Genomic DNA, 26,571 nt, shown 5'->3' with positions numbered 1-26,571 from the left:
AAGGACCGAGAAGAGGCCGGAGAAGCGGAACGGCCACGGGTGCGGGACGGCGACGCCGCGCCAGGCCACAGCTCCAGCCCCGCGCCCGCGCCCGGCCCCACGCTCCGCTGTAACACGCGGTGCGGCGCTCACGCGGGGCTGGGCGGGTCGCAGCCACGCACACCTGCCGAGGCGGCCGGTCACCCGAGGGGCGGCCGGGGCGCGTGCGTCCGGCGCTCCGTCCCCACCCCGCTCCTCGCCGGGACACCAGCGGCTCGTGTCCGCCGGCCTGGACGCCCCGCCGCAGCGCGCAGCCCTGCCCTCCGACGAGGCCGCGTCCCTGGGCGGCCGGGACCCCCGGGTCTGCGAACCGTGCCCGGGTCTGACCTCGCGGCCCGCGGCGCCGTCTCGCACCCGCAGGACCGGGGAGAGCCAGGGCGCAGGGGTCCTTCGGGGCACCGCGGGGACGAGCACCCGCCCCCGGGACGACCGTGCGCGTGTCCGGCCCCGGACACGCTGAGTCGGGCCCGTCCGCAGGCACCGGGGCACCGGGCACCTCCAGCCCACGGCGAGCGCCGGTCTGCAGCGGAGGCGAGACTCCCGGGAGCGGGCAGGGTGGAGGCGCGCGGACAGAGCGGGGTCCGAGGCGGCGGGGACGCGGGGGAGGGAAGTGACGACCCGCGACGGTCCCACGGCGCAGGGACCGGCGGGGGCGGGGGCGTCCGCGGGGGCCCGGCCGGCAGGACTCGGACGCCTTCGGGGCCTCGGGCGGGCGCGACGCCTCAACGGGCCTGGGACGCGGGCCCGGACCGGCCTCGCCGGCGGGGAGCGGAAGGACGGAGCTCGGCCTCCCAGTCCCGCCGCGTCACCCGCGCGTGCGACCTCGTCGCGTTCCCGAGTCCGGCGTCGGCGGGAGCGGGTGTCCCCGTCCCCGGCTCCGGAGACCCCCCCCTCCGAGAGCCTCGAGTTCCCCAGAACTCCGCGCCCCTCGCGCCGGGTCGGCCCGCCCGGACCCGCCCGGACCCGCCCCTCTCTCTCCCCGCCTCCTCCGCAGATCCCGCGACTTCCTCCGCGGGGACCTGCCGCCGGGCGGGGGCGCCCTGCGACTCAGAAGCAGAGCCTGGGGACGCGAGGGGCGTCCGGAAGTGACGCCCTTCGGCGGAAGTCCCGCCCGCCCCGCCGGAAGTTCCGCCGGAAGTCCCGGCCCCCCGGCCCTGCTCCCTCGTGGCTGGTCGCCGGCATGGCGCACTACAACTTCAAGAAGATCACGGTGGTGCCGTCCGCCAAGGTAGGCGGCCGCGAGGGCCTGTCCGCTCTCGCCTCTCCCCTGCCGGGTCGCCAGGAGAGCCCGAGCCTGTACTTCCGGGCCGGGACAGGGGTCGCCTCCGGCGGGTCAGCCCGCGTCCTCGGCAGGTTGGGGCCTCTCGGGGTTAGCGGTTGTCCCGGACACCGGGGGCTTGCTTCGGCGGTGGGGTCCGTTCCCCAGAGGTTAGGTCCTCCCCTCCGGAGTTAGAGACCTTCTGCAGACCTTGGGATCCTACCCAGAGAGGGAGGAGGACAGTCGGGAAAGCTTCACGCAGTAGGTGACTCCTGGACGAGCTGCTTAAGGATTCATAGAATTCACTGGGTTGGGGCAGGAGGGGGTACAGGTGTCCAGGCTTGAGGTCTGTGTCCTTCCCGTCGCTGACAAGTGCTGTGGGCATCCGTCTGCTTGTCCCTGCTCCTGGCAGTTCAACCGAGAGTTGTTCCTATCCCAGTGACCTCTCAGATCTTGGGAAATTAGAAACAGTGGATTTTCGTTTTACTTGTTTTGTGTACTTTGAAAGTCAAAGATTTGCGAATTGAAATTGCAGGACTTTTTTCTCTTGAATGTTTTTTCTGGTTTATGCCCGAGTTACTGAAGTTGAGAGGGCCCTGGGTGTGTGGACATTAGGGGGACATCAAGAACGTGTGGGACAGAATTTATTTTGGCAGCCATCTGCTAAGTGTCTTTTAAGGGCCAGAAACTGTGAACGGGATGGAAGTTGAGTACAAAAGATTAAAGATTAGTTCGAAAGAGTGTAGTTAGAAACATGGGTACTGTTGTCTTTAGTCTTTTGAGAGGGTTTCCGACAAGCAGATGAGAAGTAGACATTTCTGTGTACTGTGTCTTATTTCGTTGAATCGCAGGACTTTATTGACCTGACGTTATCGAAGACTCAGCGGAAGACTCCAACGGTCATCCATAAACACTACCAGATTCATCGCATTAGGCATTTTTACATGAGGAAGGTCAAATTTACTCAACAGAATTACCATGACAGACTCTCCCAGATTCTAACGGATTTCCCCAAATTGGATGTAAGTGACTTGGGGACGCAGATGGTGATGTACCGTGAGCCAGCAGGTAACTGGCGTCGATAGCCGGTTCGTGTACTTCTCCGACAAACAGGGAAGGAAACAAAATGATTCGCTTGTCAGACTTTGTGAATTAGGGGCACAGCTGGGAACAGAGCGCAGGATTTTGACTCCTTAGTATTCTTTCTGCCTATCAAACCCACATAAGAGGCCAAAGCTGTCTCCTCAGGCTTTCTCTGTCACTCCGAGGCTGGCAGGTGGCAGCCCAAACTTTCACACCGTCGCTGTGATCTGGCAGCTCCCCGGCTTACGTGGGCTTCCTGTCCTTCTTCCTTCCAAAGCTCCCTTTCCTGTGGCCTCAGGTCACATCCGTGGCCCGAGGTCTACCACTGTTTGTGATCCTGTCGCTTCGTCGGCCAGGGATGGCCAGGTCAGCACTGGCCTCTTTGCAACTGCTGAGAAGAAGTTGTGTGGGGCGCAGGGGTTTGTGCCTGGAGCGAAAACAGTTGAAACCTTCGCTCCGCAGCATAGTCGAGTTTGCTTACTGCTGGAGTTTGGAAAGCAGGAGCCGACCCTGCTTACCAGGTCACTGTGTAGGGTCACACAGCTGCAAAGTGATTTGAGGCGGTGAAGGACATGGGGCATGGTCAGCAGTACTGGGTGAGAGCCTGAATTTGCCACTGTCCCAAAATAGTATGAAAAGCTCGCTTACGGCACAGGGGAGGTTGGTTTATGTGACAAGAGTTTCTTCTGTATTTAAGGTGGCCATGGTTCGTTTAAACAGTTACTTATGTGTGTAAAGGAAGAGTACAGGTGTCTGCCGGCGGACAGGCGCGCACTCCCATGCGTCTCCCAGGTGTGCTGCAGTGCTCCGTGCGGGCCACTGAACGCGAGTTTCTGGGGCGAGGGTGGGCACCCTGGAACTTACCTGGTGGGAAACAGAAGACTGAGGGTTTTGAAAACTGGTGGGACACTCAGAAACACTTGATCCGAGCAGACAAAATGCTGTGAACTAATTCGTACCTGATTTCTGTAGTTCTTTCTAAGAACTTTTATCTTTTTTCTCCTTGGTATTTTTTTATACAATAGAAGTTTAAATTTGTGAACATTCTATTATCTTTTTTTTTCCTCGAGGGGGTTGGGGAGGGAAAGAGGGAGAGAGAATCTGAATCAGGCTCCACACTCAGTGTGGACATGGCACTCGGTCTCCCCACCCTGAGGTCATGACCTGAGCTGAAGTCGAGAGTGAGATGCTTAACTGAGCCACCCAGGTGCCTCCCGCGTGTTTTTAACTAGAGTGAGCTGTCTGAGAGGAGCTTCAGAGTAGGGGGTGAGAGCAGCCGCGCGTCGGGGGTTCTGTTCAGGCCCCGAGAGCACAGCAGGCATCGAGGCCCTGTGCTTGTCTGGTGAGGGAAAGATGGTAAACGCGGTGGAGATCTGCGGCGTGGCAGATGAGCGAGGAGAGCCCGGAGATTGTACTGAGGCCCGAGGGCAGCGAGGTGGTGAGCCGTGCGGCCGCTCACGAACAACACTGAGGCCCCAGGAACAGCAAGTGCAGAGGCCTGGAGGGACGGAGCGTGTGTCTTAGAGGAGCAGGAAGACCAGGCGCTGGGGTCGGGTGTGGAGGGGGCAGGCTGCAGTGGGTCAGAGCGCATGTGTCGGCCAGCCAGCCGGTGCTCGTGTTCTGTCTTAAGCCTTCAGGTTGACCCTGGGACGTGCCGAGCTTTGACTTACCTTGTAGAGGATGAGTGGCCCGTGGGGTAGGAGACGGCCGGAAGGTCGGTGCACCGCGTTAAGCGGCTGGCGGTGCTGAAGAGTTGAGTGCTCGGGAGGAAGAATTAGTGGGCTTGCTCACAGCGCAGGTGACAGTGCAGTGACCATCCGTGCACAGGAACGTGGGGGGGCTGAGGGGGAGGAGGAGGGTGGTTTGTATGCACTGATCGAAACGTGGGTGAGACATCACACAGAAGCACACGTGGTCTGGAGCTTTATGTGAGGTCTGGCCTGGACAGGTCCCTGCACTTAGATCCACGTGAGGTCACCCAGAATGTGAGTGAGGAGAGAAAAGTGCTCCCAGGAACTCTGACATTGTGTGTTGGGTAGGAGCACGAGGCCGCAAGAGCTGGAGGCCGTTTGGATAGAAGCATCCGGAAGTGTGAGTGGCCGGCTGTGTGCTGTGCAGTGCGCTGTGCAGTGCTCTGCAGGGATGAAGGGGGTTTGGGGAGGCTGGTCTGATGAGCTGTCTGGGTGGGCTGGTGGAGACAGCTCTGACCAGACTGGCTTTAAGGGAGGGAAAGAGCCTCTCTTCGTGATGTTTGCCAAGAGGGGAACAATGGAGTAAGAAGGATTGTGAGCTCGAGGGGGCTTGCAGACTTTCAGATTGGGGGGGCGATGCCAGCATGTTTGCAGGCCTGGGTTCAGGTCTTGAGTGGGGGAGGAGTCTGGCGCACAAATGGAGAATGGGCTGGGTCTGTGGATAAGGGTGAAGGGGCACCGTCTTGGGCCCAGGCCAAGTGGGCAGGCGGAGGCTGCAGTGACCCCTGAGCTCACTTAGACGTTTTCTCAGAGAACTAAAGAGTCATCAGGAGAGAGGGTGGTGGGGGGGCGAGGGAGATCCTGGGGGGTTGAGGAGAGAGGAAGGTGGGATGTGCTTCCCCGGGAAATTATTCTGCAAGTAGTCCTGACACCGGGATGAGAACCCTGTGCCAAAAGACCGCTGTGTTTCTGTTGTAGGACATCCATCCATTTTATGCTGATTTGATGAACATTCTCTACGACAAGGATCATTACAAGTTGGCTCTAGGACAAATAAATATTGCCAAAAATTTAGTGGACAAGTAAGGTATTTTCTTAATACAGTATCTTTCAAGTTATTGCCCAAAGTGAAAAGCATCTCACATCCTTGTTTCTATTTAAGTGTGGCTAAAGATTACGTGCGGCTCATGAAGTACGGAGACTCTCTGTACCGCTGCAAGCAGCTGAAACGCGCGGCCCTGGGGCGCATGTGCACGATCATCCGAAGGCAGAAGCAGAGTCTGGAGTATCTGGAGCAAGGTGCCTGAGCCGCGGGGCGGGTGCGCTGGGCGGCTTGTGCGTCCGCAGCCCGATTCTCAAGAACTCATTTTTGGAATGTTTGTTTCTGATTTATTTTAGACCCAACAGGGTCGAATTACTTTTCCCTGTCTATCAGAAATTCTGACAGGCTAGTTATTATTGAAAAAGTAGCTGGGAGGTAAAATGCTTACAGATTACTAGTACTGTTAAGAGAATTTGTTTTTCATATTTCGTGCAATAGGCACACACGTTATAAATCACAGGGAGATACCAAGAAAATACTTAAAAAATAAAATGACCCATAGTTTTAACCTATTGAGGTTATGAATTTTTACAAAAAATCACATCATGGGACACCTGGGTGGTTCAGGTGGTTAAGCGTCCAGCTTTTGGTTTCAGCTCAGGTGGTGATTTCAGGGTCATGGGATTAAGTCCCTGTTTGGGCTCCATACTCCATGGGGAATCTGCTTGGGATTCTCTTCCCTGCCCATCCCCAGCTCGGCCTGTGCAAGGAAAGTATGCTCCCTCAAATAGTAAGTCGTCAGGAAAGGCTTTGTGGTGTGTGTCAGCGTGAAGTGGCTGCCCCGGTTTGGTACGTGGCAGTTTATTTAAGAAGACAGTCCTGGGTTAGTGGAGGTGTCTAATGACACAGTTACGTGCCTTTTAATGTACATTTTTATGCTACAGATGCTTTTAAGTCATTGTTTCCCTTCCTGGGTATCTGGAAATAATTAGTAACGAGTTGTCCCACTTGACTGGCGTGATGATGCTTCCAAGGGTCTGTTCGGTCTGATCCCGAGGAGCGGAGTGGCCTCACCATGCCTTGTTGTATGGAAACAGCCCACGGCCTAGGCAGGAAGCGGTGCACGCACACTTGCTTCAGAATCACTTTCCAGATACCGTCTCACTTAGTAAGAGCGGTCTGGGCAAGTCGCTGTTTCTGGCTCCATTTTGGACCTGTCCAATAGGATTCTGGAAACAGCCAGATTTGGGGAGCTCTTCTGTGTGCTGTGGTGTGTCTGCAGCTGATCCTTTTCTGTTCGTGTGTTTTCTGTCATCTCACATTGTAAATGTTGGCACGGGCTTAATAAGCCACGGACCGGGAGTACGGCTAACAAGCAGATCGTGAAGTCTGACTTCTTCCGTTGTTCTTACGAAATTGAGTGCGTGTAATGTGCCTCTCCCACAGTGCGCCAGCACCTGTCCCGTCTGCCGACTATTGACCCAAATACGAGGACGCTGCTCCTGTGCGGGTACCCGAATGTCGGCAAGTCCAGCTTCATCAATAAGGTGAGTGCTTGCTTGCGGCTCAGATCATGATCTCGGGGTCTTGGGATGAGCCCCACGTCGGGCTTCCTGCCTCTCCTTCTGCTTCTCCCCCTGCTCATGCGCTGTCTCTCTGTCTCTCAAGTAAATAAAATCTTTAAATAAATAAGGTTAGTCTGTGTCTGGTGATAACACAAGTGACCAAGGACCTGAGGCTCGAGGCCTGGTGTGTCCTGTCCCTGGGAGTTGGAGGCCGGCTGGCCGATGAGTCCTTGAGTCAGTGCTGCTCTCAACGTACACAGCCCTTTACTGGAGGGGAGGATTGAACCTGTACGAATCCACATTTATGTTGCTTTTGTGGAAAACATTGTGTTTTTTGGTGTGTGTTCCTGAGTTTCTTCGGGATTCAAGACATTCAGGTATGGGTTTGCTGACACTCAGAGAGCGTCGTCTGGGAGTGGTGACACCAGGGCAGCCAGTGTGGACGGACAGGCAGCAGCTGCTGGATGGGGCTTCCTGAGAATTCCTGGGTGTCACTTCGCTTGATGGGTCACTTGTCACATAAGATACTTGGTCCACCGGGCGCCTGGGTGGCTCAAGGGTTAAAGCCTCTCTCTTTGGCTCAGGTCATGATCCCAGGGTGCTGGGATCGAGCCCTGCATCGGGCTCTCTGTTCTGTGGGGAGCCTGCTTCCCCCTCTCTCTCTGCCTCTCTGCCTACTTGTCATCTCCGTCTCTCAAATAAATAAATAAAATCTTTAAAAAAAAAAAAAAGATATTTGGTCCACGTTGTGGGGAGTGGCTGGGTTGCCGTGTCCTTGAGTGAGTCTGTTCACTGGGACTTGAGGACAGTATTGAGTGACTTGGTGCTTCAGGACAACTTAGCTGAGCTTCGTGGACCTGAACATGTACAAACCGCATTTAAGGAGCGCCCCGGTGACTCAGTCAGTTAAGGGTCTGACTCTTGATTTCGGCTCAGGTCATGCTCTCATGGTCATGAGATTGAGCCCACCATCAGGCTCCCTCTCTCCATCCCCCTCTCCCTCTCGTGCCCTTGCGTGCACACTCTTTCTAAAATATATGAATACATCTTTTAAAAAATAAGTATTGGTTCATGAGTAAATAAAACAGAACGTCAGTTCACCGCCAGCAGGAGCTCGGGTGCCGGTCGGGAGCAGGTGCGGATGTGTGCACCAGGAGCACTTCTACTCAGAGCCCGTTTGCAAGTTTCTCTCTGGTCCCCAGCTGGGCTGACGTGACAGGCTGTGGCTCTGCGGTGCCCGAGCCGATGGTCCAAGCACTTGCGAGCTACTCGGTCCCTTACATGGAACCAATAAGCCGTTGAGTCCCTCGCGTGCACCGACTACTTTTCAAGACTTGGTAGGGACATGTGGCTGGTGGGCCCGGTGTCAGCCGTCAGGTAGGGCGTTTCTGTCTGCACGGCGAGTTTGGGGGTCATTCCCAGGGCCGGGGTGGGTCAGAGCGCAAGCTGATGGACACCCTCCAGGCTGGTGGCCCTCCACCTCCCTCCTGTCTAATGGGGACCGTTCCTGTCCTGGCCCGGTGGCGGGAGGAAGTGGGTGGAGCCTGTCCGTCTGTCAGCAGAAGCGTCTGTCCTCTGCGGCATAATGGTGCCAGATCTCTTTCCTTGTGTGGTCTTGTTTTGAGGCCAGAATCCCTCGTCCCAGTAACCCATAGGTGCCACGTTGACCTTCTCGAGAGGAAATGAGGTCTGGAACTTGTGTGACTGGGGAAGATGGTTGTTGTGTTTTAGGTGACGAGAGCCGATGTGGATGTCCAGCCCTACGCGTTCACGACCAAGTCTCTGTTTGTGGGGCACATGGATTATAAGTATCTGCGCTGGCAGGTGAGTGCTCTCATCTTCAAACACAGCCCGTATCCGGGTGCTGGTTCGTGGGGAACAACTGGGGAACTGGAGTGTCTCCCTAATTCCAGTGCGCTGGCGAGAGGACTCGGAGGAGGCGGGTTTGATTCTTGGGGCCGCCAGGAGCGCCGCTGCGGAGGAGACTCCCTGAGCTTCCCGGCTGCCTGGGGGCGGCTCAGGGACGCAGCCGGCGGCCTGTGCGGATGTCCGCTCGCTTTAACAGCCTCCTCGTCGTCTCTGGCCCTGTTGACACGAAGGACATTCATTAGCCATTTAAAAGCTTGGAGCAGTAGAATTTTACTTCATAAGTGGTGAAGCCGTTCCTAACACAGGGGAGTGTTTGCCTGTCGCTCTTCTGTTCTGCTCGGCCGGGCCTCGGGCTGGCTCCGTCGGGAGAGCGTGTGGCACTCCACTCCGGCTCGGGAGCTCAGTCCCTGTGTTTGGCATGGTTTGGCATATGTTAAAAACTAAAAAAAAAGAAGAATCCTCTTCTCCAGGTCTTTGGCTAGTTCTTTAGTGACCTCTGCGGGGTCTAGCCATCCCCCCTTTCTCTTCACATTTAAAGCTTATTTGATTATGGTCGGTGGGAGACCTGTCTTACGTACTGGCTCTGTGGGGGCTGGCTTGGGGGTTGCGTCCCTTCTGGGGTGTGCTAGACGGGAGGTTTGTGGGTGTGTGTGCTCTGGGATAACACATCTGACCGTCAGGTGGTAGATACGCCGGGGATCCTGGACCACCCTTTGGAGGATCGGAACACCATCGAGATGCAGGCCATCACGGCGCTGGCTCACCTGCGCGCTGCCGTGCTGTACGTGATGGACCTGTCTGAGCAGTGTGGGCACGGGCTGAAGGAGCAGCTGGAGCTCTTCCAGAACATCCGGCCTCTGTTCGTCAACAAGGTGCGGGTGGAGCCAGGGCTTGGGTGTATAACGCGCGCCGCGAGGACGGTAAGTTCAGCATTTGCCTTCCCCGTTGCAGCCGCTGATAGTCGTAGCGAACAAATGCGACGTGAAGAGGATCGCCGAGCTTTCTGAAGACGATCAGGCAAGTCCCCTTCGTGTTTTGAGTATTTCTTACCTACTCATTCCAAACTCATTTCCGACCAGCAGAGTTTGGGAAGGAATTTTAACAGTACTCATCCGGGTTTCGAGTTTACAGTTGCGGTGGTGGCCTCGGCGGTTATTGGTGGCAGACTAGGCTGGCCTTTCCTGACCTCTGCTCTGCCTTCGAGGCGGGGAAATGCCCGTGCGTTCAGCAGGCTGGTACATTTAACCTATGGAAGGTCTTACCTTGGTGCCGGAGAGCACACAAAGCGCCTCGAGGTAGGCCTTGCCTCTTCCGGCCTCGGGTGGCCCGGTGCACTGAGCGGCACCTGCAGAGTAGGGGTGTAGGTGGGAGGGTTTTGTGGGTACCACGTGTCTGCTGCACAGTCCTGTGGGGAAATGAGCTTGGGGACGGAGTGAAGGAGGAGCATCTGTGAACTTGCCAGAACAGTGAGTCTAGAGCGGTCGCTGTTCTTTCTGGAGGCGGGGAAGGTGGTCGGGCCTCGCTCTCCGCACAGCTCGTGCTGCAGCCCTGGAGAAGCTTTGCACTGGTACAGAGGTTCTCGGACTCTTGGGCACACCCAGGCCTGCAGGGTAGAAGCTGGGGAGGCATCCCCGCCTGGAGCTTGGAGGAGCAATGCACTAGATAGCCACACTGTGGCCCCATCTCCTGGAGCATGCGTCACTGACCAGCTCAACAGAGAGGGTCCCCAGGAGGTGGCGTACTGTCCCTTCCCAGTGCCCCTGTCTTGTACTACTGGGACACCGAGTGCTCGGGAAGAGTGAGGGTTTTTTTGACAGCCACGCTTGGGCACTGCACTGTGTTCATTTGGTTACTGACCAGGTGGCCTGGTTGGAGAGGATCCAGTCCCTGATAAGTGAGCTCCGGTTTTTAGGTGCCTGCACGGGAGAGTGGAGACGTGGGTAAAGTTGTGAGGCTCAGATGTTAGGGTGAGTGTCAGGCAGGGTGCTCGGGCTTTGAGGTCAGGTGCGCCCAGGCCCCAGTTTCGCGGTCTGCCCGCTGTGACGGGGTTGCTTTCCGTTCTGGAGTCACTGGTACTAAGAGCTGTGTTCCTGGGTGGTTTGTTGGCCATGTCCTCGGGCAGACTGGGCGAAACTGGAAACCATGTGGGCAGGGGATGCCATTGCGATGGTATTATTGGGTTAACGCGAGGGTGCAGCCTGCCCGGTGCTCTGGCTTGTCGGTCGTCTTACATGCGATAAACACGGTCACTGAATTCAGGTAGAGGCAGTGTCTGGTCCACAGGCTAGTCAGACCCCAGTGTCCCCAAGACCACTGCTCTTTGCAGGGGAGGAGGGAGTCTCCTGGTAAGTCAGCCTCCGTAGCGAGGGTGGTGGCCTTGTTTGTGACAGGTTTTCCCGTCATGGGGTTGACCTGCGTCTGGACAAGGGTGTGCTGGTGAAGAGGTGCACAAATGAAGCCCCTTGTTCCAAATCTGAGCGATTTCTACGTTTCTGTGTTGTTTTGTAAGGAATTCTCTTAGGTTGTAGAGGCCAAATGTTTTGCTTAAAAATCGCATTGAAGACATTCTGAAAGAAATTCTATAGCTTGATGTTGCCAAGTTCCTTGTTAGAGGATGATATCGTAGAGAAAAATGCTCTAGGGAGCCTCTGGTCTACAAACCAGACTACTTTCTAGTCTGTTTGATCTTCCTGCTGGTGGGTATTTTCTGAATCACAGAATAACGTAGGGAAAGATCGGCATTTGGGGAAACGTCCTTTAGATGCGTTTAGGAGCGAACCACGATGTGCTAAGTGGCATTTATGACGCCTGCGTGAAGAGCAGAATTATTACGGGGAAGGGCAACTAGATCGTGGCTCTCTCGTGTTTTCTTTTGTCTTCCCAGAAAATATTTGCAGATTTGCAGGCTGCAGGATTTCCCGTGGTTGAGACGAGCACCCTGACGGAGGAGGGGGTCATGCAAGTGAAAACGGAGGTGAGTGCTTCGTGCACCCCTTTAGGGCCTTTGTTGTCAGAGGAGTCCGTTTCGGGGAAGGAAGCGTTCTCTGCCAGCATCGCGGGCAGGGAGCCCTCGAGGCGGCCAGGCGGGAGAGCCTGTGCACAGCACCGAGCCTGGTCCCCACCCGTCCAGTTGAACGTGGGGCTTGAGGGGACCCTCTGACTCCCACATGGGCGGTTTCACTCCTTCCCGCTGTCCTTCCGGACCTGCCAGGAGGGCTGCAGGAGCTGTACTGCCATGGAACGTGGGCGGACGTCGAATGAGCAAGAGGAGCACGGAGAGAGACGTTTCTTCTTGGGTTTCAGATGCAGTTCTGACCACTTAGGCCGGTCTGATGCTGCGGTTGACTTGGCTCTGGTGCTCTAGTCACAGTCCAAGGGGGGCCGTGAACCTGGCTCGGGGCACAGCACGAGTCGCTGGTGGCCAGAGGCAGGCCTGGAAGGACCGTGGAGTATTGCCTCGGGCTGCTGCCCCACCTGGGCTGGTGGCCTGCTCCCTCCTGAGCCGTGTGGTCTGCCCCAGGGCTTTACGTGGACTTTGGGGTGATTCCCAGGACAGCACTAGCTGCTGTGACTCCCGAGGAAAAGCACATGGCGGGGTCTAAAGCTTTGGAACATGGTCTGCTGATGAGCGGGGGGTGTGGGGGGGCGGCTGGTTCCTGTCCCCCAGCCCCGAAGGCCGGATGCGTTGTAAGCCTGGTCCTGTTTCCTCACCTCAGGCTTGTGACAGGCTCCTGGCTCATCGCGTTGAAACGAAAATGAAAGGAAATAAAGTGAACGAGGTGCTGAACAGGCTGCATCTGGCCGTGCCAAACAAGAGAGACGACAAGGTGAGGTTGGCCTTCCCGAGAGCCTGCGAGCCAGCGCCCGCCTCATGCAGGGCTCAAGGGCGCCGCGCACGCTCACGCGGAGTAACAGTGACGTCGTGTGCCTTGACGTGTTAGTAACGTCTCGTTCATCCTTTTGTTTTTCTTTCTGGTGCGTAAGCATGCTTGTAAGAATCCTCCTAGAGCCGTGTTACTTTCCTTAACATGGGTGGTTTTCTGGGCGCTGGATGGCAGCGTCGGTGAAGCATCTGACAGTCGGGTTCAGCTCAGGTCGTGACCTCAGGGTTGTGGGATGAAGCCCTTCGTTGCTGTTGGGGCGGGGTCAGCACTCATCGGGAAGTCCGAGAGTCTCTCTCCCTGTCCCTCCCACCTGTGCTCGCCCTCTAAATTAGTCTTTAAGAAAATTTTTATTGTTGGTTTTCTTGCTGTTGCTGGGCTTAGTTGCACGTCTTTATCCGTGACTCTTTGTTTTAATTGCAGATGTTTTCTGTATCCATAGAGTGAGTTTTACGGTAGGGAGTGGAGGAGGCAGACCGTGCCCTCCGGAAATGCCTTCCTGGGTTATGCTGTGCATTGCCCGGATCTTTGACGCTGAGTGTTCGCTGGTATCAGTCTCATCCATGAAAGATGGTCCCGTTGCTGGGATTTCCTTGATGATTAGGGCTGGCGAACTCTCTTTTATTCTTAAAGATTTTATTTTTGTGTCATCTCTACCCGCAACGTGAGGCTTGAACTCTCAGTCCTAAAACCGAGAGTCAGGTGCTGCACCCTGCCGGGCTTTTTCATGAGCTTATTGGCCTGTGAGTTCTTCAGGTCATTTATCTGTTACTCGTTTAGTTTATGATTTTCACGTAAAGGAAATCAGACTCCCAAGTTCTATAGTTTTTTGTTGTTATTGTGCTTTGGTCATTTGCTTTTTGAATTGGGTTTCTTTGTTCAGCCTCAGGTTGCACTTTTTTAATATTTTTATAAGATTTTATTTATTTGACAGAGATCACAAGCAGGCAGAGAGGCAGGCAGAGAGAGAGAGGGAGAAGCAGGCTCCCTGCTGAGCAGAGAGCCCGATGCGGGGCTCGATCCCAGGACCCTGAGATCATGACCTGAGCTGAAGGCAGAGGCTTTAACCCACTGAGCCACGCAGGCGCCCCTGGTTACACGTATTTAATCTGTTACTTAATATTTAATTTTTAAAATATATGCTATTAGCTAATATTGAGTTGTTTTTTGTTTTTCTTTTTGTTTTTTTGCGGCTACCGGGTTTGATGTCCTGCACAGAAAGACCTAGGATTTGGGATGGCTGAGTGGGCTCCCTGCTCATTGGAGATCCTGCTTCTTCCTCTGCCTGCCACTCCCTGGTTGTGCTGTCTCTGTTATATTAGTAAATAAAATCTTTTTTAGTTATTTGACAGACAGGTCACAAGTAGGCAGAGAGGCAGGCAGAGAGAGAGGAGGAAGCAGGCTCCCCGCTGAGCAGAGAGCCTGATGTGGGGCTCGATCCCAGGACCCTGGGATCATGTCCTGAGCTGAAGGCAGAGGCTTTAACCCACTGAGCCACCCAGGCGCCCCTAAAACCTTTTTAAATAGATAAAGTTTGGATCAGGTATGGAGTCTTCTGTCTCCTTGCCCAGTTGGCCCTGCGGTCCCGCTCAGTGGTCTGTTGGATTGGAATGGGTCTGACTTTGCAGAGAGGGGCATGCCTCTGTTTTTTCTTTCATGTTCCTTTTGCATTCAGCAACGTATTTCCGTAACTTTCTGGTGATGTCTCCTCAGGAGAGGCCCCCTTTCATCCCCGAGGGAGTGGTGGCACGCAGGAAGAGAATGGACATTGGGGAGCCCAGGAGGAAGCGGGTAGGTCTGCTTCAGGGGTGCAGGAACCTGTTTGTGCCTGGGGCGGGCACAGAGCGTGACGCTAAGGGCACCTGGGCCCGGGCTGTCAGGCTCCGGGAGCACAGGGGTGAGTGGAGGGGGCCCCGGGACACGGGCGCTGGGCCTCACAGGCGCGCAGGGGTGGGCTGGCAGGCTGCAGAAGAGATGTGCCCCGGGGGTGGGGAGGACTCCGCCATGTGCACCGGAAGGCCGGCGAGAGCTGACGGCAGTGCTCTGCCCCTTCGTTGCAGGAACGAGACCTCGAAGTGGAGCTGGGAGACGATTACATTTTGGACCTTCAGAGTAAGGGCCGACGTCCGGGTCGGGAATCAGTGGAAGGGCTTCTGTGCCCGTGCGTCCTGCACCTTAATCTCTGCCTTCGAGAAGAGATTGGGTCCTGAGGCTTCTTACAGGCGGTTTTGGTGGCTTCAGAGGGCGGAGTTCAGCCTGTGCGGTGCACCGGTGCTGGTGGCTGCTGCCGCCGTCCTGCCGCCGCCGCCTTCGCCTCCCCTTCCGGGCCCGCGGTCCTGCAGTGCTCGCCGGCCGGCCCTGGCGTGTGTTCCTGTGTTAGGGGTTGGGTGCAAGTGCTCTCTTGTCTGCCTGGCGAGACGGGAATGAGACGTCACTCTGGGCACATCGTGGTTGAAGGTATTAAAAACTGTAGTAAACGTGACCTTTCTTTTCCACTTCAGAGTACTGGGATCTGATGAATTCCTCTGAGAAATACGACAAGATACCAGAGATCTGGGAAGGCCACAATGTAGCGGATTATATTGATCCTGACATCATGCAGGTCTGTCACTTGCTGAACCGTGTGGCCGTGAAGGAACCTGGACTTGCCGCCCGTGTTCCTTCCACACCGCGAGCCTCCCCACCCCATCACCAATGGCCTCTCCTACTGAGGGTCCTGGAGACCCCAGAGCTCTGCTCCTCTGGTCTGAGCCGTGACCTCCTTTGTGGGGCGGGTGAGCTCCGTGGGCCGTGAGCTCTCTGCCCTCCGACCGGACCCGCTCTTGCCTGCTGGAGCCCTGCTCCTCAGCGGCGGCTTCCTCCGGCCGCTGTCTCTTCGCAGGTTCTTTTTCTTCAAAAAACAGAACGGTTTTCTTAAAGCCTTTGTGCTCTGCTGGGCAGGCTCCTTCATTTGCACACTGAGGCCCACACTCCCAGCCCCAGGAACCCGGTCATGGGCTCCTTTAATTTCCACCCCCAGCGCTGGGCCTGAACTCAGGATCCCGAGATCAGGAGTTGTATACTCCGCAGACTGGACCAGCCGGGTGTTCCTGTAACCAGTTTCTTACGAACCATGTAGCCAGCGGTGGCGTTTGTGTTTGGGGATGGCCTTAGAATGGATAAAGGGGATGTAATACTCACATGGCAGTTCACGTTGATAAGTTTCTAGTTTTACAGCAGGAGGTGTTCACATGTGTGTGTGTGTGTGTGTGTACACACACGTGTGCGGTGGAGGGGCGTGCTGGGGAGTGAGGGGGGTGATGTTTGCATAGTTCACCTGACGTCTGCAGTAACCATCAGCAGAGAGAGCAGTGGCACGGACAGCTCGCGGGGTGCGTGGGCTCCCTGCTGGGGGTGAGCTCCTGGGCGCCCCTGCGCGGGACCGGGTGCAGGCACTCATCGCCCCTGACAGGCCGAGGGGAACTGAGCCCCTGTAGAAATGTTGTTGTACTTGAGAGTTTTTCACTGTTGCATTTAACGACAACTCTTTTGTAAGAAACTGGAAGAATTAGAAAAAGAAGAAGAACTAAGGACCGCAGCAGGCGAGTACGACAGCGAGTCTGACAGTGAGGACGAAGAGATGGGGGAGATCCGCCAGCTGGCGAAGCAAATTCGGGAAAAAAAGAAGCTGAAAATTTTGCAGTCCAAGGAGAAGAACACACAGGGCCCCAGGATGCCACGGACCGCTAAGAAGGCAAGTTCTGTGTTTCCAGAGAGCGAGGACCGGCTCGTGTGGGCGTCAGAGTCTCGCACAGTCGTTGCTGAGTGCGACATTTCACCCCAGATGTGGCTGTGGGATTGCACATACGTTGTACTGTCGACAGGTAGTGGAGTTTGAGGTGGGTTGAGCCCCGGTCAGCCGGATTCTGCTGATGGCCTCCTTTCTCGTGCCTTTTGGGGTCCGCACTGTTGGGGTCAGCTTCTTTGCAGCTGAGGAGTAAGGTGGTGGTTGGAGATCTGTGGCAGGAAAGCCGTCAGCCTCCGTGTTCTGTTATTTATTTTCCGTGTGAGTCAGGATTCGTCTTACAGAAGCCTAACCTGGTCCGGCCTAAGTCCGTGGGCAGTTCTCGGCTCCTGTGACTGGTTAGGATGGGGGGGTCACACTTCAGGCACGCATTGTTCAAAAGGTACGAGAATTCTTCCCAGTCTCAGTCCCGTCTCTGTAGGATTTTTCTCCTGCCCCGTGCTCGCCGGGGCGGCAGGTGAGGCCAGGTCCTGTGGCACCCTCAGACCACGGGGTGTGGTAGACAGGATGGCGTGCAGGGTGGCTACAATGTGACAGGAGTGGAGGGGAAACAGTGATGTTCCAGACGCCTCTTGATGAATGACAGTGTGTCTGAAATACTGTTTTCATGAGATGGCAAGCGAGTGGTTCTTGGTAGCTGGGACATCTGTCTGACCCGTGGTGCTCAGTGGGTTTGGGAGGAGACACTGTAGCTGGAGTCTGCTCTTGGGGCACACCATGTGACCTCAGCGCCAGGGACCCTGCACGCAGAGACCCCCCGCAGAGCTGTGCGGAATCCAAGGACGTGACGTGTCCGTCGTCTTATCCGGGGCCACTGCTTGGGAGATGCTGGTTTCAGCAGCTTTAATGCCTGTCCAAAAATAGGAACATGAGCTCGATTACAAGACTTAATTCCTAGAAGAAATATACTAGGTCTTTGTAAAAGGAACATTTTCCCTTCAGTCTTTTAAGTAAGTTTGCTTAAATTCCTTTCCCCCATGTTCAGGTTCAGCGGAAAGTCTTGGAGGATGCGATGCGCAGTCTTGGTGTTGACATGGATGACAAAGACAACGTGAGTGCGTGGAGATGGTCCTGGGCGCGGACGGCTCTGCCTTAGGACACCAGCTCTTCGGCATCCGGGGGCTGGCAGGGCTGGTTACAGAAGAGAAGGGAACTGGGAGCGCGTGTGTCGAGGCTCAGCGTGGGGGTGCAGAGCTGAACGTGCTCGTCCACCCTGTCTGGGGCCCTCGGCTCTGGGGACCCTGCAGGTGGTGCAGAGGCTGTTTCCAGCCTCTGTTCTTGTTCCCGCAGCAAGAGTTGAGGGACGCCGTGCATGCTTCATGTGGCCCTGCGTGTGGGCCGGCCCCAGTGCACGCACTTTGTGGGGTTGGTTTTTTGTTTTGTTTTTGTTCTTTTTGTCAGCTTTTTATCGTGTTTGTGCCTACATCGTCTTCTGTTCCAGGTTAACGAAAAATACGAAAACTACCAAAGCCACAAGGGAGAAAAATCACTTGTGTTTGTAGCACACAGAAATGATCTAGGCGGACATGCAGTTTACACCTTTTTATTCGGCTTTTTATGCGGAGGCTCTAATCTTTCTTTTCCTTTAAAATGTATTTATGACCGTATTCTGTACATCATGCCGATTTGCCATTGTGGTGTAGCATGTTTTGGATAACTTTTGAGTAAAAAGTGTTAGTTTATTCTAAGCTGCTTGGGTTGTTGGTTGTTCAAAAATTCATTGGGTTTCAACTCAGAATACATGGTGATGTGTAAGTAACGTACAATACGGTAGAAGTAATCTGTGTCTGGGAAAAATGCAAGTTAGAATAGAATGTCAGGGAACGGGGCGCCTGGGTGGCTCAGTGGGTTAAGCCGCTGCCTTCGGCTCAGGTCATGATCTCAGGGTCCTGGGATCGAGTCCCGCATCGGGCTCTCTGCTCAGCGGGGAGCCTGCTTCCCTCTCTCTCTCTCTGCCTGCCTCTCTGCCTGCTTGTGATCTCTCTCTGCCAAATAAATAAATAAAATCTTAAAAAAAAAAAAAAAGAATGTCAGGGAACAAAACGTTAACTTGTTTTGTTTTTGTTTTTGTTTTTTTTAAAGATTTTATTTATTTATTTGACAGAGAGAGATCACAAGTAGGCAGAGAGAAAGGGGGGAAGCAGGCTCCCTGCTGAGCAGAGAGCCCAATGTGGGGCTCGATCCCAGGTCCCTGAGATCATGACCTGAGCTGAAGGCAGAGGCCTAACCACTGAGACACCCAGGCGCCCCTTAACTTGTTTTTTTAATTTTTACCTTGAATTTTGATTTTGGTGCCTCAGGTCTTCACATCTTAGCTTCAGCTTAGTGACCAGATAGATATATGAGGGTTTACTGAGTCTGTCCTCATGAGAGGAGTTCAGGCTGTAAATAGTTCAGAACTCTTTTCCTGGGGCCCAGCAATTAAAGTGTATTTCATATAACTATTGGAATTCTGATTTTGTTTCTTGATGAATGATGCTGGAGCATATATTTTTTTAAGATTTTATTTATTTTACAGCGAGTCTATATGAGCAGGTCGGGCCGGGGGGCAGAGGGAGAAGAGTTGGGAGCATACTCCCTGCTGAGCACGGAGCACAATGCTGAGCTCGATCCCAGGGTCCCAAGGTCATGACTTGAGCTGAAAGCAAGCGTCAGACGCTTAACTGTCTTGAGCCCCCCAGGTGCCTCTGAAGCATATATGCTTTTGTATAAAGTAACTTTTTCGTATTCTGGATTATTTTATGAAAACAGATTCCCAGAATTAGAATAACTGAAATCAAAAGATAACATGTTAAAGCTCTTTTCCGAAGAGTTAGACTAATTTGGCTTTCAGTCAGTGTGTGAGAGCCCTGTCCACGCGGAGCGCTCTGTTGACGAGTGCGTGTGCGGGGAGACCCGTGTGGCTGGCTGCCTGTGCACCTGTCGAGGTGTTGGCGGGTGAGCAGGGCGCCCACTGTGCAAGCAGAGCTCCTGCCCAGGGGATGGTCAGTGTGTCTAATGAACCTCAGCTCAGAGCTGTCTGGGGGCTGTCTCCTGTAGTAACCCCAAAGCTGCGAGGAGAGGACACTACATCTAAAATAGAAGCTGGGGTGTCAGTCACACGATCTGGGGTGTGGGAGAACGTTGTGGAATAGCCAGCTTGCAGTCGATGCTTTCTGACGGCGTGAAACTCCCATCCGTAACGTAAAGCGGCGGTCGAGTGGGAAGGAACATTCGGCCGGTGACTAACACAATGTCCCAAGAGCTGTAGCTTATTCAGTCGCGTCTTTCAGAACTCTCGAGTGTCCTGCCCCCTCGTCAGTGTCATTTCGTGTGTGTGACCACAGCCCTGAATTTGCTGTTCGTGCTTTCCAGGCCCATTATGCAGTCCAGGCCAGGAGGTCCCGGAGCGTTACTAGGAAGAGGAAGCGGGAGGACTCCGTGCCACCCCCGGCTGTGGCCCGCAGCCGCAGCTGCTCTCGGCCTCCACGGGATGTCTCTGGCCTTCGGGACGTCAAGGTTAGTCCCTGTGATGTGCGGTAGAAAACAGGGGCCTCTGTTGGGGACTCTTGGACTCTTGGACTCGGGGCACACCCCGCAGCTGTCGTTGCGAGGTCAGGGACCACAGGTGGGGACTGGTGCCCCCCTGAGAGGCCAGCTCGGCATTCTGGACCCTTGCCCTAGCGCTGTCCTCCTGTTGGTGGTGGAAGCGTGGTGTCCTAGGACTCTGTGCCCAAAACCTGGGACCAGAGCCCCTCCAGGGGGTGGTTGTGTTCAGTCTTTTGGGAGCGACATTGGATATATACAGTCTCTTTCACTGAAGCTTTTCTTATTGAATAAACACAGAAATGGTTAGTTTTGGCGTTTTGAAAGTTCAGGTCCAGGAGAAAGTCTGTATATAAACTGGCAAGCCGTTTACTTGATGGAGGCCTGGAGATAGCCGTTTCCGAGAAATCTGGATTTTAATAAGACCTGTTGCCGCTTGTCAGATGTGAGCCGTGTGCTTTCCTGGGCTGACTCCGTTTCCTTGTTTGTCTGAGAGGGAGCGATAGCCAATGGGCCCAGTGTTCCAGTTCCTGCTGGGCACAGGACTTGTCTAGACAGAGTCTGCTTCTGTCCTCGCGTGCACAGGGTCGAGCTCTGCACCCTTGGGCCCCAGGGCAAAGTGCAGCGACAGACTCGTCAGCGCTTCTCCTCGCAGAGGAGATCTGGGCAGTGAAGACAGACTGCTGGCCGGCCGTGACAGGTGCGCAGACACTGGGAGTGAACGGGTGTCGTGTGTTTTTGTGCTTTGCAGATGGTGAAAAAAGCCAAGACTATGATGAAGAGTGCGCAGAAGAAGATGAACCGCCTGGGGAAGAAGGGGGAAGCGGACAGACACGTGTTCGATATGAAGCCCAAGCACTTGCTCTCTGGAAAGCGGAAAGCTGGGAAAAAGGACAGGCGGTAGTGGCCTCTGGCGCGGCAGCGTTGCGGCAGGGCTGGGGGGTGCCCGGCCCGGTCTGGTGGGGGTTCCCAGCTTGTAGGCTGCAGAGAGCGAGGACATCCGGAGCTCTGACTGCTTTGCTGTCCGCGGGGTGCGCGGCGGCCGGACGTCGGTGCTGCCCCAGCACCGGTCTTCTGAGGGCGCCGTGGGTTCTGTGTTTAAGGAGTTTTGATCGCTTCGGGTATGCAGAACTGGAAAGATTGATTGACGTGAATGTGTGTTTTGAGGGAGAAAAATCTTACTCCTTTCCGCAAGAGGGAACTTGGTTCAGGTGCATCTGGTCTTTCTTGTGAAGAGAACACCTCTGCTTGGGGACACAGGCAGAAGGCTGCCAGCCTGCCTACTAAAAGCCAGCGCCTGCGCTAGGTGATTTTCTAGTCTTTTCTCTGCGATGTGTGTACCCTTGTAACCTGTCTGCAACTAGCTCATCCAGAATAAACCTCTGAAAGAAAGTGGTTTTGGTTGATTTAGTTTTTTGTTGTCGTTTAGTTATAAATCACTGTAGTTTGGCGAAATGAAAAGGAAAAAAAAATAACTCATTTGTTTTCAAAATAGAAAGTACTCCGTGGGGTGAGATGTTGGGCAGTGCAGCAGCCAAGCGTGACCTCTGCTGCTTGAGGAAGGGACGCTGGCGTGGGTCCAGCGAAGCACAACGCACCCCCGCTTCCGCAGAAGCACCTGCTGGCGCCTGTTTGCAGTGCTCCTGAACGGAGGTTGTTGGGACGCGCGGGTGGCCGCTGGAGCCGCCGTGCACGAGCCGGAGCACCTGCGCTTCGCGACCTTCCAGCTGCGCCCCCGTGGCCGCCCGCGCACCCGCAGTTACAGTGAGCCGCTTCCTCGGCGCGTGCAGTGCGGCCGTCTTCAGCCTTCCGTCACGTGTCGTAGTTTTCTTACAGGCGTGTCTAACAAGTGCTGTGTTTTGGGGATGTAAAGTAGGATTTCTGTGTACGTGTGCTGAAAAAGATTCATTTAAGAGAAGCTGAAATGCACATGGTGCTGGGAGACAGGAACCATCTCTGTGCGGGGATCACAGCTGCGGAGCCGTTCTGGAACTGAGGTCTCTCTGGAGACTTGCGTCTTGCAGGGAAGGACTTGGCTGGCAATCCATCAGTTTTGGTCGGTTTTAGCCCTTGTGGCTTTGGTGTTCACCTAGCACCCCCCACTCCGGGGCAGTCGGTGTGTGTGTTCCTCTGGCTGCTTGTGTGAGTTGGAGGGGGTGGTGAAGACCTTGTTCCGCAAAGGTTAGGGTTCTAGGTTTAGATTGCGGACCGCTTGCCACTGGTGACGCAGGTGTAGACAGAGATGGACCTGTTCTTGCAGTCCCCGTCCGCCGAACCGGCTGCAGCAAGTTGAAGGACCCAATGCCCGTTTCTTTCTCCTTTGCTTTTTCCTGCTTTACTTCTCTTGGGAGCCAGATACTTAAGAACTAGGACTTTGAGGGGCGCCTAGGTGGCTCAGGGGGTTAAAGTCTCTGCCTTTGGCTCAGGTCATGATCCCGGGGTCCTGGGATCAAGCCCCGCATCGGGCTCTCTGCTCAGCAGGGAGCCCGCTTCCCTTCCTCTCTCTGTGCCTGCCTCTCTGCCTACCTGTGATCTTTGTCTGTCAAATAAATAAATAAAATCTTAAAAAAAAAAAAAAGAACTAGGACTTTGAAAAGCAACTGCAGGGGTGCCAGGGTGGCTCAGTGGGTTAGGCCTCTGCCTTCGGCTCAGGTCATGGTCTCAGGGTCCTGGATCGAGTCCCACATCAGGTTCTCTGCTCAGTTGGGAGCCTGCCTCCTCCTCTCTGTCTCTGCCTGCCTCTCTGCCTACTTGTGATTTCTGTCAAATAAATTAATAAAATCTTGAAGAAAAAGAAAGAAAGAAAAGCAACTACATGTGAAGGGAATTTGGAGAGACCACATACATGTTCCAGGAGGGACACATACTCCAGGAAGAAGTACGGGACCTTCAGTATTCAGTCCTGGCTGGCACAGTGATACCCTTAAAACAAGGGAGAGTATCTGGTTTCCAGAATTCCCACATTATAAGATTTCAGATGTCCAGTTTTCAACAAAATCACAAGGCATACAAAAAAGTAGGGAAGTGTGTGGCCCATGAAAGGAAAAAATGCTGTCTCAGGAGGACGAGATGGTGACTGCCCAGACAGAAAGGTTAAGACAACCTTCCTAAAGACCCAGAGCTGAAGGAGGACGCGCAGAATCAGGAAAATGATGTATGAACAAAGGAGAAATAGAAAAAAGCAACAGGTGCCCCAAATCCCAGAGCTGGAGAGTACAAGTAACAAAATTAAAAAGGTAGATCAATGATATCAAATCTCTGCTTCAAAGGAAATAATCAGTGAAAGACCTTGCAAAATGGGAGGAAATATTTGCAAACAATATCTTTTTTTTTTTTAAGATTTTATTATTTGACAGAGAGAGACACAGTGAGAGAGGGAACACCAGCAGGGGAAGTGGGAGAGGGAGAAGCAGGCTTCCTGCTGAGCAGAGAGCCCGATGCGGGGCTCGATCCCAGGACCCTGAGATCATGACCTGAGCCGAAGAAAGACGTTTTAACGACTGAGCCACCCAGGCGCCCCCAACTGTGGATCTTACGAAATTAATAAACAGAACACATAAGGGACTCCTACAGGCAATTCTCCAAAGAGGATGCACAAATAACCAATCAGCATGTGAAATGCTGAAAATCACTAATACAGAGGAATGAAGATGAAACCTGCGTGAGCTCATTCCCACCAGGATGGACACTGGAGAGAACAGGTGTTGACGAGGAGGGGGAGAAGGGATCATTCATGCGCTGTTGGGGGGAAGGCAGACTGGTGCAGCCTCTCGTGGAGAACAGTGTGGAGGGTCCTCGAAAGTTGAGTCTCACGAGCCAGCAGTCCCACCTCCAGGTAGAAACCCAAAAGAAGGGCGCCTGGGTGGCTCAGTTGGTTAAGTGACTGACTTCACCTCAGGTCATGATCCCATAGTCCGAGGATCAGTCCCACTTCGGGGTCCCTGCTCAGTGGAGTGCCTGTTTCTCCCTCCGACCCTCCCCCTTTCATGCTCTCCCTCTCGAATAAATAAAATCTTTTTTTTTTAAAGATTTTATTTATTTATTTGACAGAGATCACAAGTAGGCAGAGAGGCAGGCAGAGAGAGGGGGAAACAGGTTCCCCACTGAGCAGGGAGCCCGATGCGGGGCTTGATCCCAGGACTCTGAGATCATGACCTGAGCGGACGACAGAGGCTTCACTGACTGAGCCACCCAGGCACCGCTCCAGGACAGATTTTAGAAAATACGTGGGAATTACTGAATGAAACACCCACCTCTGCCCCTTTCCGAAGGCATTTGTCTGAAGGAGTTGGCTGGGACACCACTAAGGCAGGGGTCAAAGCGAGGATCCCAGGACATACCCAGAAGCACCCACGCCCTTTCTGCAGCCTCGGGGATGAGACGAGCAGTTCCCAGAGCTCGTTGGTACACCGTGGGATCCGCGTGGGCATGCAGACGTGCCTCCACTTGCTGGCCCTCTCTCTCAGTGAATGCCTCCAATCCCAAAATACTGGTTACACAGAGCATGCACAGCCTGACCTAATCCACCAAGGACAGTGGTGAAATGCACAGTTGCCTCACAGCTCGCCATAAAATTAAACTAGAAACAACAGGCGTGAACTTTGATGCTGGATGATGTATGTTTAATACTCCAGTCCAGCTGGCCTCCCATTACACTCCAGGGCCATGTGCGGTACTACAGAAAGTCAGCTAGGAAGAGAGTCCCTCAGTGCATTTTCTTTCTTTCTTTTTTTTTTTTTTTAAGATTTTATTTATTTATTTGACAGACAGAGATCACAAGTAGGCAGAGAAGCAGGCAGAGAGAGAGAGAGGAGGAAGCAGGCTCCCCGCTGAGCAGAGAGCCCAATGCGGGGCTCGATCCCAGGACCCTGGGATCACGACCTGAGCCGAAGGCAGAGGCTTTAACCCACTGAACCAGGTAGACGCCCCCCACCAGTGCATTTTTTAAAAGAACACGCTGCTCAAAAGAGATACATTTTTAAAAACTGAGAAAAATCCAGTACGAAGGAGGAAAGTCAGTAGGAAAGAAAACCACACCTGTAATGCGCCAGTGAAGCAAGTGTGGCCATCTGGGTGTCGGAGAAAAGAATGAAAAGCACTCAGTTGGCTAAAATTCCATGAAGTTCTATTAAACAGGAATTCAGTGAAGATGTAAAACATAGGTGATACAACAGTTTGCATCTTTATATGTGTCCTGGCAGGGGAACTAGAGAAATCCATAATCATTTTGGATGTTCGATCATCCCACAAATAATAAGCAGATCAAAGAGAAAAAGTAAAGGTCTCAATAACTGAAAACCCAGTAAACAGTTATCCAAGCATAACAAAACCCTTTCATGTTATTTTTTAGTGAGTGTGTGTGAGAGAGAGAGGTTGTGTGTGTGTGTGTGTGTGTGTGTTTTAAATAGACTCCATGCCCAACACGGGACTTGAGCTTACAACCCTGAGATCAAGAATTCCATGCTGTGCCCTGCCTTGGAACTTTCCTAAAGAAAACTGCAGTAGGTTCTGAAAACAGCCACCCTATCAGTCACACACTCCAAGATCACGCAAAAGCATTAGAGCTTTAATACCAACAGTAAGAAGTAAGCACATGTCAGCCCGACCTCCCATGCACCTCCTAGCGAATGTGGGAAATATCCCTGAGCTGGACGTGGGTGGGAAACTGCTAACAGATTCAGACCTGTGCTGGGAGACCTAGTTCACTTCTTTCAGAGTTGTGCAAATCAAGAGGATAAGAAACACTGCTGATAATTTGAAAAGCAACATGTTTGACCAACTATCTGCTTTTCTATAGTGGAGAAAAGACATATTACTGTAAAAATCCTAGAAACATTGGACAAATACAGCTCAGTTTGGGTCACAAAGAAATGACAGCTAACAACTCAATAGCAAAACAACAATCTGATTAAAAATGGGCAGAGTTGTGGGGCGCCTGGGTGGTTCAGTGGGTTCAGCCTCTGCCTTTGGCTCAGGTCATGATCTCAGGGTCCTGGGATCGAGCCCCGAGTCGGGCTCTCTGCTCAGCGGGGAGCCTGCTCCCCCCCCCCCCCCGCCTGCCTCTCTGCCTACTTGTGATCTCTCTGTCATATAAATAAATAAATAATCTAAAAAAAAAAAATGGGCAGAGTTGTAAGCACATTTCTCCAAGGACGACATCCAGGTTGGCACTAGATCCACAGAAAGATGCTCAACATCCCTGAGCGTCGGAGAGATGCAAATCCAAACCACAATGAGATACCACCTGGAACGGCTGAAAGCAGCAGCACCAGCAACCACAGGTGCCGGCGAGGATGTGGAGGAACGGGAACCCCGTGCACTGTTAAAAGATCTTATTTATTTATTTGACAGAGATCTGACCGTGAGGGTCCAGGTGGCCATTCAGACGTACAAGAGTGGGGTCCCCCATCCCTAGGAATGCCCACCGAATGGGCCCAGCCATTTGGGGGGAATGAAAGCATCAAGCAGGTGTTCCTGGAGGGCGGATGAAAGGACCACCTCCACCACTTCTACCTGAAAAGTACGGGACCTGCAGCCCAGGGACCCTCTCACATGGCTCGAGTTCTGTCCCTGTGCCCATCCATCTACTGGGGGCTGGGGCCACGCAGGGGAGTAACACATGCCCCCTCCCTACAGAGTCTTGGTTTTTTCATTCTTGTTCTCTGGCCAGTATAGGCTTGAAGATAGAATAATCAATTTATTTATTTTTAAAATTTTATTTGAGAGAGAATTGCTCACAAGTAGGAGGGGAGGGGGAGGGGCAGAGAGAGAAGCGGACTCCCTGCTGAGCAGGGAGTGGAACTGTCTCAGATTCCAGGATCACAACCAGGAAGA

General features: G+C 53.9%; 1 protein-coding gene across 1 annotated transcript; it reads left to right on the top strand.

Annotated features, from left to right (window-relative positions):
- The first annotated feature begins 1,066 nt into the window (after positions 1-1,066).
- On the top strand, positions 1,067-21,127 carry GTPBP4 (GTP binding protein 4). Its single transcript, XM_046012004.1, has 17 exons — positions 1,067-1,267; positions 2,149-2,319; positions 5,050-5,153; positions 5,234-5,370; positions 6,560-6,660; positions 8,410-8,502; positions 9,228-9,419; positions 9,499-9,564; positions 11,432-11,521; positions 12,264-12,374; positions 14,142-14,219; positions 14,489-14,540; positions 14,930-15,030; positions 15,964-16,161; positions 17,198-17,263; positions 19,567-19,710; positions 20,489-21,127. Exons 1-17 carry the CDS (start codon positions 1,220-1,222, stop codon positions 20,639-20,641), a joined length of 1,905 nt encoding a protein of 634 aa, XP_045867960.1. The 5' UTR covers positions 1,067-1,219; the 3' UTR covers positions 20,642-21,127.
- The last annotated feature ends 5,444 nt before the right edge of the window (positions 21,128-26,571 follow it).

This window comes from Meles meles, chromosome 7 (assembly GCF_922984935.1).
Source record: "Meles meles chromosome 7, mMelMel3.1 paternal haplotype, whole genome shotgun sequence".
Taxonomy (NCBI): domain Eukaryota; kingdom Metazoa; phylum Chordata; class Mammalia; order Carnivora; family Mustelidae; genus Meles; species Meles meles.
Note: the sequence above shows the minus strand (reverse complement) of the source record. Positions and strands in the feature narration are given on the sequence as shown.